The following is a 10,030-nucleotide window of genomic DNA, read 5'->3' on the forward strand; positions in this document are numbered from 1 at the left end:
TTCCATGCCGTAATTTGTGTGGAACGAGATTTCAATCAGTTGTCCAGGATCAGCCTGGTTTTGACTAATCCTTCTAACGACAAGATGCTTAATTACAGATTTTTGCTTGAGCTCCAGCGCACAGAGGGAGGCAGGTTCTCATTGAGGCCAGCTTGCTGTGGGGTCACTTTGCAGTCCTGAATCCCAGAGGGGCTCCCAAGGGGAGGAAAAGGGAGTGTTAGGAAAGTGTTGCTGAGGAGACCAGGTAATAGCGAACCCACGTGGCAATGGAGGGTGGCAGGTGGGCCGCTGCCTGAGTCAGCTCATTCTCTGAGGCAGGTCACCAGGTCACTGTGTCTCTAAACCCCCAACAAGCCTCCAACCAGCCTGGCTCTCTAGTTAGTAGCTCTGAGTGTGTCACAACTTCTGGGGAGCTTCAGTTCCTCATCTGAAAGTCACCAGAGTAGGTAAGAGAAACTCTGAGAACTTACGATTCACTGACTGCAGCTTTGCTGTGTGTCTGTCCAGAAAAACGGATCTATTATTGAAAGATACACATATACAAGATTTTTATCACATAATAGTGATAAAACATCATTTATTAAAATAGGTGATTCAGACTCCTCAGGAGGAAGGTCAATTCGAATTAAAAAAATATCCGAGTTTAAGGAAAAAATATGTAATTAATGGACCTCAGATGCATAGAATTTGATTAATTATAATCTTTGGTTCATAATATTTCTCATCATTGGCCTCCTTACCCTTCCTCTCTTCCCTCCCTTCCTTCTCTCCCTTTCTCCCTCCTCTCTTCCCTCCCTTCCATGTAACAAGAACCCATGTGTCCATGTCTCAACAGGAACACGAGGGCCTTGACAATTAGGCACATTTAGCTACATGGTGCTGCCCATCTTATTCCTCTGCTACAGGTTCATTCTGCATTCCTTAATAATAGTTTTGAAGGAAGTTTAACTGTGTTACTTTCAGGTGCCCGAGGGGCTGATTCCTAACAAATACAGCCTTCCTGGAGGGTCTGAGGGTCTGCGCCAATGAATAGCTCAGGTGGCCCCTGCTTAGCAAATTAATTACGTTAATGTATATAAGAGTCTCTCAAGTGTTCAGAGACCATTTTTCTTCCGTGGAGTAGATACCAGTTTCAGACTTATTTATCCTATTAATTTATCTAGCCAACCACTTTCCCTCCTGGTAAATGGCAAGTTCCTTGTGGAATTAACCTCAATTCTGGATCTGGAGACTTGTTTGAAGGGAGAGCTTTGCTGGGTTTAATCACCAGCCACCAGCTGCTGGATTTTCTGGAAGGGGTTCCCTGGGAGAATCACAACAGCAGCCAACGTCCTCCGAGTGCTTGTTCTGAACATTTGGCCTGCATTAGCTCACGCTTACCCAGAGTGAGCCGATGAAGGAGGTGCTGTGATTGAGCCCATTTCACAGATGAGGACTCTTGAGGCCCAGAGAGGGTGACCTGTTTACTCAAAGTCAACAGCTACTATGTGATTGAACTGGCTCATCTGATGCCAGAGAGCAGGCTCGTGACCCGTAAGTGACTCACTCCGCTGCTGGTTTGTGCTCTCAAGTGGGTGGCCCTAGCACAGAGCCAAAGGCCCCTCTGCATGTGACCCAGATTTCTGCATGCAGTGGGATGGGCTCTACCCTGTAGAGGGAAACAAGCCAGGCCCCAGCTGAGCAGGCCAGTCCAACCCTCTCTTCCCTCCAGGAGCTTCTCTTCCCTCCAGGAGCTCTTCTCCTTCTGCCTCCCACCAGCAGGCCTCCCTCAGGGGCATAGATCTGGGATTCCAGTTTAAAATATTATGATCATCTCATGGTGATAGCCCGGGTTTTCTCTTCCTCTAGAGGTCCGTAGCAGAATAGCTCTACAGTTTGGGTTTCATTCGGAACTTCCAAGATTCTGTTGTTCTCTGCATTAGGAAAATCTTCAACCCACTTCATCATCCAGGAGAGGCAGAGAGCCCCCCAGTCCACTCAGGCACCCCTGGAGCTCAGGCTACTCTGGGGTGCGGGGCCCAACACTGGACACGGGGAGGACCGGAGCAGGTCTGAGTGGTGATGGGAGGGAGACCATGTCTAATCATACGGTGGTGAAATTGAGGCCAGCGCAGCTCTGGCTATGCTCCTGTGTGAGGCGGACCACAGGGAAAATGTGCCTTAAGGGGCTTCGACCCTTGACTACTGCTCTTTCAAAGGCTGCTGAGATGTGGCATCTGTCCCCTCCCCATAAAGTCAATAGTCATCGACCCACTTGGGAACTAGGTCTCAGACAACCACAGATGATGGACTGGACATGACTCTCTCCTCCCCAGAGCACAAGTGTCAGCCACCTCCCCTCATCCCGTGGCCACCCTCTCCTGGACCCAGCATCAAGACTCTACCTCTGAAATCTTCCCTGACCCCATCTCCCATCCTTCCCGTTTCCTCTCTCCTTCTTCCTGCTCTACCTCAGCCTACAACCCCTGGAAACCACCATGCTCTTGACCCTTCTATTTTCTCCCATTTCTACTCTTTGTTACATCACTGCCCTCGACCTGCACCGTTCATTTGCCCAACCCTCAGCTCTGGGCCTCTTGTCCAGCCTCCTCCCTCACACATCTAAGCCAGTGGTTCTCAACCGGGGGCGATTCTGTGTTGTATTCACCCTTCCCGGGGCACTGCACACTTGTGCTTGTTTAATGTCTGTCCTTCCTGTGAGAGCTTCTGAGGTCGTGGGCTGTGCCTGTGCCTATCGTGTTCCTGTTATCTGGCCAGCAATTAGCACATCGTGGTGCCCGTAGTATAGGTTGACTATCCTTGGAAAAGACATTCAAGTGGAGCCAAAATAATGATCATGAAGATGAGAAAGCTGCAGGAATGAAATTGTTAGAACTCTCTCCCGCCGCCCAGTCTGGGACTCAGCACCAAATTGGCATGACTTTCTGTGGCAACTCTGGCTGGTCAAGTTTGCTTCCTTCTCGGCCCCAGGGTCTCTGACCTGGGCGTGGGGGCAGGGTCTGGACAAGGCACATCTTGGTTGCACAGCCCATTGAAGGATGCTTTGTACCCTTTTGTACCAAGAAAGAGAGGGGCAGGAAGGGAATCCAAGGCTTAGGGACTGCCCACCCTGGGTGTCCCTCAGGGTCGTCTGAACCACGAGGCCGAGGGAAGAGCATTGAGACTATTGTGGCCTGCTGTCCACTGGGAGTGGCTGCAGGGCTCTCCATCTTCTTCCTTTAGGGCATATGCTTCTTGCACACCCAAGGGACAGATACGAAGCCCAGGGCACGTAATACATGCTCGTTAATATTAGTTGCTATAATTACTATTTATGTCCAGTGTATCCTGAAATCTCTGGAGCTCTGGGGAAAGGGTGAGGATGGAGGGCTGGGTCTAGGAGCCGTCTCACCCAGCAGGGTTTGTCACAGTGGGCCTGGGTTGTTCCTGTGATCGGCAGAGCCTAAAGCAGCAGGCAGGAGGGGATTACAAATGAGAGAGCACTTGGTTAGCTCTCCCTGCCTGCCCTGTGCAAGGCGGTTGGGGAAGGGACCCAAAGGTGTACTCGTGCCTGCTCAGATTTTCTGCCTGGGTTATGTCCTGCCGGGCTGATGGCATTTCCTGAGGACACACCGGGGATCCACCAGTGGATGGAGGGGAGGCAGGTGGCTGTGGGGAGCCCAGGGAGATGACAAGGCACCAGCCAGTGGTATAAAAGGACCCAGAGGAGACCCTCAACTGGGGTGCCCTCTGCTGATGCAAGGGAAACCTGGGGCTTGTAGGAGAGGTTTCTCCAAGGACTGGAGGCTTCAGAACATTCGATCTGGAACAGAAGAAACTCGAAAGCCTCTATCTTCAAACAATATATTCCAGTAAATAAACTTCTTGAGAGTAAGAGCCTTATATGTATCTTTTATCTCTGCAGCGCCCAGTTTCTCGCTAGAACTGTCTCCAGGGCAATGAATTCCTTGTCTCTGGACATGCTCAAGTGTAGCTGGATGGGACAGTCCCTAGGGAAGTGTATTAACTATGAACTCATTAGTGGGACCAGGGACAGAGAAGGCCCCTCCCCATCACAAGATTGGCTTGGTGATGTGGGAGTGTGGCCAAGATCGCCTTGTGGGGGTGGGCTTAGTGGGAGTGAGAAGGCAGCCCCTTTCCCAGGAGGTGACAAGTCCTTTCCCCAGTGGGCTACTCAGAAAACAGGGGCTCCCTCTGAGCAACACTGGAGGTAGGACTGTGGCTGCAATCCCAGTGGACCCTCCAGCACTGAGACCTTCCCTCCCAGCCCAGAGCCATCTTTCCATTCATAAGGCTGTACTGCCAATTTCTCCAGCCCATTCCCGTCTACAAGATCTTTCCCTTTATCCTTTCATCAGACGTAAGCCTTGGCCTCCTCTTTACTTTCATATGGCCCGGCCAGGCCAGGGTCAGATGGACCCTAAGCAGTTTCCTACTTCCAGATCCTGTCTGGCCCCGGAGGTCTGGAGCATGGGCTACAGCTGGGCTTCCCTAAACCCACACCTTCATCTCCCTGCTTTTCTTTGTCAGACTATGCAGAAGGAGGCCCCTCCCGCATCCAGGGAGCTGGGATGTGGGAGGGTCGAACCCTGCCTGCTTTCTCATCCACCCATGGTCTGGGAGGAGGGGCTTTCCTTACGGGAATCATGACCCTTCCTAGTGATCCTGCCAGGTTGACAAATGCTCCAATGGCTCTGTGGCTGATGCAGGGACACTTAAAGGTTGAAACGCAAGTTTAAGAAACACCTGGGGGATGCACAGAGTTGGGATTGGAAGGCTCCCTCGTGCTGCATACAGGAGGCGCAATCTCTCAGGGGTGAGGGGCTGGGCAGAGGCCGGCCTGCTCAGGGCTAGGAAGGGAAATGAGGGAAGGGGCTTGGAGTCACCCTCCAGATGTGCCCTGGGCCAGAAGCAGAGTCCAGAGTTAGCAAATTTGGCTGGATCCTTTGCCACAAGCCCCATCTCCTGCTTTGGCCTCTCTGGTCCCAATCTCAGCGATGGTGGCGCATGAGGAAAGGTCCAAGCTTAGACTTACCTGAAGCCCCAGAAGGGCCAGGAAAAATGGATTACCAGGTCATTGTCCCGAGGGTGTCTGACCCGGGGCCTGGCACATCTGGACTTTCAATGGTAGCTATCATGTTTTATTCTTACATGGGAAGTTTGGCCAAGTATTTTGGCTGAACTGTTACCACTTTTTGTGCCCTCAAGCCAGCAATTTGCAAAGGGCTGGGTGCCTAATCTGAAGCTTCTTGATCAGTTTTTTTTCTTTGAGGACGTAGAAGGTTCTGGGGTGTTAATGCCAGACACTTGCTGTGGCCTGTGCCATTTCATGACCAGTTGACCTTCTGGGACAGCATTTTATCTCACAGATGCCTTAGCATAGAGCCCCGCCCAACCGCCCCGCCCACTCTGCCAGGAGCCCAAAGCTAATTCCTGGGGATGGTGTCACACCTCAGCCTCCTCGCTTCTGACTTCCCGCACTGTGTCTACAGGCTGCTGAACAGAATGTCCGCGGACGACCGGCACTTGGGCTCCAGCTGCGGCTCCTTCATCAAGACAGAGCCGTCCAGCCCGTCCTCGGGCATCGACGCCCTCAGCCACCACAGCCCCAGTGGCTCGTCTGACGCCAGCGGCGGCTTCGGCCTGGCCCTGGGCGCCCACGCCAATGGTCTGGACTCGCCGCCCATGTTTGGAGGCGCCGGGCTGGGAGGCACCCCGTGTCGCAAGAGCTACGAGGACTGTGCCAGTGGCATCATGGAGGACTCGGCCATCAAGTGCGAGTACATGCTCAACGCCATCCCCAAGCGCCTGTGCCTCGTGTGTGGGGACATCGCCTCTGGCTACCACTACGGCGTGGCCTCCTGCGAGGCCTGCAAGGCCTTCTTCAAGAGGACCATCCAAGGTGCGTGGCAGCCGGGCAGGGCCCGGGAAGGGGTGGGGGCGGGGACGCCGGCCTGCGGTCCAGCAGGAAACCGGGTGATCCCGTGAGCGCTGGGAGCAGGGGTTCCGTAGGCCCCCTTCTCTGTCTCGGGTTTCTCACTCTGGGAGTCGGACAAGACCTAACTCCGGGACTGTTGTTGAAATGGCATGTACCCCCATGTGGCGCCCCAAAGGAAAGCCGCACAAATGCCTCACCGTGATGTGCCTCTCACTGGGGTGTGGAACACTGCCATATGTGTTCTCAAAAAGCTGTTTTGGGGGGAAAAATAGCATTATGTCCCCTGCAATTACAAACCTCTTGAAATGCAAGGGGCCTCTCACTTTGTTTTTATCTTTTTCAATTACACGAGTGAAACATGACTGTTTTCTTCATTGCGAAAGACTCAGGCTTATAGGGCAAGGGAAGGTACCCCCGTACCACTCACCCGTCCACACCCCAATCTGGCCTGTTTTCTAGGGCTGTTTCAGGGCATCTGCATATCAGCTGAGTCACCTCCCGATGGCATGGGGGTGGCTGCCTCTTTCAGGGGGTACTCGAGTGAATCATTCTGATTAAGGTGTGCAAGAGCCCTGATGGGTGCCCTCTGAAAAGTCACCCCTCGATAAACTGGGGATAATGATGGGCTGTTATCAAGTCCAAGGCATAGGCCCAGCACAGAGAGACGGCTGGGCTTATGGTGGCTGAGATTCTTAACAGTGGCAGGGCCATGGGGAGAGCACTCACTTCATTCATTCAGCTAAGTGTCTATAGAGCACTTAAAAATACCAGCCACTGTTCTTTGTGCTGGCAGCAGGATAGGCAAAAATCCCTGCTCATGCGGGTAACTGAGATGAGCCGATGCCATGCCACTGGAACAGACACTGCAAACCAGACTGGAGAAAACCCAGGGGCACTTGTCCTGTCCCTGGTCCCCCTCATCCAGGGCCTGCCCGGCTGCCCTCAGGGTGTCCTTCCCCCATTTCCCTTTTGGAAGAGGCAGGCCGAGCTTCCCTGGGATGATTCTCAGTTTATTCATTCAACAAATATGTGTTTGTTGAGTTCTTCGGATGACAATCTATTTGTTAAACCAACGGAGGGCATTGGGATTGGCCATATTTCCAATTCTGCAGATTAGCGGAGACGTGGGGTGTAGTAGCTGGCCACCCAGGCTCCTGGGTCAGCGCCGTCCATTCATTCATTACCTTACAGCTGAATGCCTTGGGCCTCAGTTTCTCTCCCACCTTCAGTTGAGAGGATGTCCTTCCTACCACACATAGAGCTGATAAAAAAGGGTTAAGTGAATTAACATATATCGTGCCTTTAGAATACTCACTGACACCTAGTAAGTGCAAAATAAATGTTTGCAGTTATTATTTTCACTTTTACAATATCATTTAAGATGTATAAACATGAAGACAATGGACAGAGAATTTGTTTTACCTTACAAAGCAAGCTTTTAGAATTACATATAAGTAAAACTATAATTATTTCGACTTAACAGGATTTAAATTATTTTAGTTATATTTATTTTTTAAAGGAACTCTTTAAAAGAAGAAGCATGGCAAAAATCCAAATAGTGCCTAAGAGTAAAACAGTAAAAATAAGTTTTCTAAAAACTCCAAACTCTGGTTCCCTGAAACTTCCCCCAGAAGGAGCCATGATACCAACTTCTTTCGGCAAATATTTATTGAGCACTTTCCCATCAGGCACTGTGCCAGCCTTCAGCACAGTGAGTAAATGCATCTGGTCCCTGCCAGCTTCGTACCCCAGGATCTAGGACGAGGCCCTGATATCTCTAGATTTGAAAAACACGGTGTGGTAGTTCTAAGTCTCCTGTCTTAGACAGGGTTGGAAACCTCCAGCCCAATTTCTAATTAATATCATCGGATATTTGACAAATAAACATGAGATGTTTAAACCAATGTAAGTTACTGAAATAGCATTTTTCTTCCCAAATCAGAAAGTGATCTTGATAAGATTGATTCTTTGAGGTCAGTGTTTGAAAAATTGCTTTTTAGGAGACAATTACATTTTCTTCTCTCTGTATTCTTAAATGAGCTGAAGAGTCCTGGATCAAATGTTCTGAAGGCAGAGGCTGGTGTGACTCAGAAACTCTCCTACACGCTCTACAGAGGCCCGGGGAGTGAGAATGAATGTCCTTAGCGAGTCAGGAGTCCGCAGGAAGAATTTGTAAATAGTCTTAATTATTTGCTACTGCGAAAAGGATAATGATCTCTTCCTAGAAGTCCCAAGACAAACGGCAGCATTTTATTTAGTGCAATCCTCACTGAACCACTCTTGTCTTTTCTCTTTGTCACCAGAAGAGTTTCACATTTATAACCAGAAAGAGGTTTCTATCTAGAATAGGGAAGAGTGCATTTCCAAAGCTGATGGATTGCTCTGGTTATTTTATTAACTCTTTGGTTTTGTTCTAACAAAGATTTTGATTTCGTGGTTTCTGAACATAAGCGTTGTAGAAAATTTGGAAAAAAAATAAGAGAAGTTCAAGAGAAAAAAAAAAATGACCTATAAATGGATAACCAGGAGACAAGAAAAAAATAAGAGAAGTACAAGGAGAAAAAAATGACCTATAAATGGATAACCAGGAGACAAGCTAAGAACCGAATGAGGAGTCCCTGTTCTGAGTCAGGGACTATAGGGTGGGGGGTCGGTGGGGGGCGGGGAGCACAAGGAGTGCTCCCGGCCCTCAAGAGTCCTCAGGCACAGCCACAGGCTCCAAACCGTGGCACAGTTTCCTAAGCACCTACCCAATTATGAAGAATAATCAGGCCATTTTTAAAATCCCAATAACTTGGACATGGGGCCTTTAGTCATAGAATGATCCATTCGCAGATAAATGTAAACCCTTGGAAACCTCTGAAAACCATGCGAGCTCACTCCCCCTTCCTTCCTTAGCTCACTTTAATTTGCTCAATTCATTGGTTACACCAAATGGGAAGAAATTTTGCAGAAACAAGGATGTCATGATAGATTTGGGGAGCTAGACTTTAGTCATTCTTCTCTACAGATGTTTACTGAGCACTGACTGTGTGTTTGGCTGTGCTAGATGCTAGCACTGCAGGGGTGAGGACAGGGACAGGGACAGGGACGGGAGAAGTGCCGTCTGCAGGCGGCCACCTGCTTTTGTAAAGCCAGTTGTATTGGGACACAGCCACACCTATTTGTTTATAGCCGCTTTGATGCTGCAATAGCACTGAGTAGTTGCTGCAGAGACCTTCCAGCCACAAAGCATAAAACTTTCACTATCTGGCCCTTTACAGAAAAAATTTGCCTCCCCTGCAGGATAGCATTGAACAAGGTGGATGTAGTTTCCCTGCCCTCAAGGGGCTTATAATCAACCCCTTGCAGTGCCTGTTAAGTCTTTATTACAACTTCATTTGCCCAATGCTGTGATATGAAAGGGAGTTTGTCCTCAGTGCTGGGGGTTGGGGTGAAGCTCACCCAAGGTGGACGAGCTCAGGGATGACAAAAAGGCACCCTTCTGAAGGGACTGAATGGAGATAACCCTCTCAACCTTATTGAATTTCTAAAGAAAAAAAAATGTACCCATCAAAGGATTGATCTCCCCTGGAGGCACGAAATAAAAGGCTGGCTTTGGCAAAGGCACCACTCCTAGGCAAAGGGAGTCAGCCTGGGGACAGCCTGATGTGATTAAACATTCAGCTGATCTGATTAACATCTTTCTGAGTATGATCTAGTTCCCCTGTAAGCCCTCTTCTTGGAGTGAACTTACCGGTGAGGTAGATCTCTTTCTCCTTGTACTTGAATGCGCTAGCATCTCTGGGCTTATACCTCAAGTTCCTGAATTTGAGCAATGCGAGTCCGCCTCTGAGAGATGGAGTCGCATTCTGTGGCTGGCAAAGTCAGGTTTCTGGACCACAGGGCTCGGTGCCAGATTCTGGACTGTGAAACTGACCTCACAGTAATGAAAACCTTTGCAATGAGTCCTGAAGTAATGAGGGGGTCTTTGAGGGAGCCATACTGGGGCCTTTTCCAGGCCCTACTCCTTGACCCTGTCATTCTCATTCTTAGCGATGACTGCCTCCTGTTCTGTTGAGAAAACAGAAGCCTCACACGGGGCTGCCCTCA

At 49.9% G+C, this 10,030-nt stretch overlaps 1 protein-coding gene across 2 annotated transcripts in view; it reads left to right on the plus strand.

Moving 5' to 3' along the window:
- The first annotated feature begins 1,905 nt into the window (after positions 1-1,905).
- The window catches only part of ESRRB (estrogen related receptor beta), a 58,404-nt gene continuing 50,279 nt past the window's right edge, over positions 1,906-10,030 (plus strand). The window contains exons 1-2 of one of the 2 annotated variants that reach the window (XM_006925470.1): positions 1,906-1,955; positions 5,493-5,902. In XM_006925470.1, the coding sequence (XP_006925532.1) occupies positions 5,506-5,902 (397 nt within the window). In that variant the 5' untranslated portion in view covers positions 1,906-1,955; positions 5,493-5,505. Of the gene's footprint in view, positions 1,956-5,492; positions 5,903-10,030 lie in introns of those variants that run through there. The other variant, XM_006925468.1, reaches the window with a different exon arrangement.

Source organism: Pteropus alecto, unplaced genomic scaffold (genome assembly GCF_000325575.1).
Source record: "Pteropus alecto unplaced genomic scaffold, ASM32557v1 scaffold8, whole genome shotgun sequence".
NCBI classification, from domain to species: domain Eukaryota; kingdom Metazoa; phylum Chordata; class Mammalia; order Chiroptera; family Pteropodidae; genus Pteropus; species Pteropus alecto.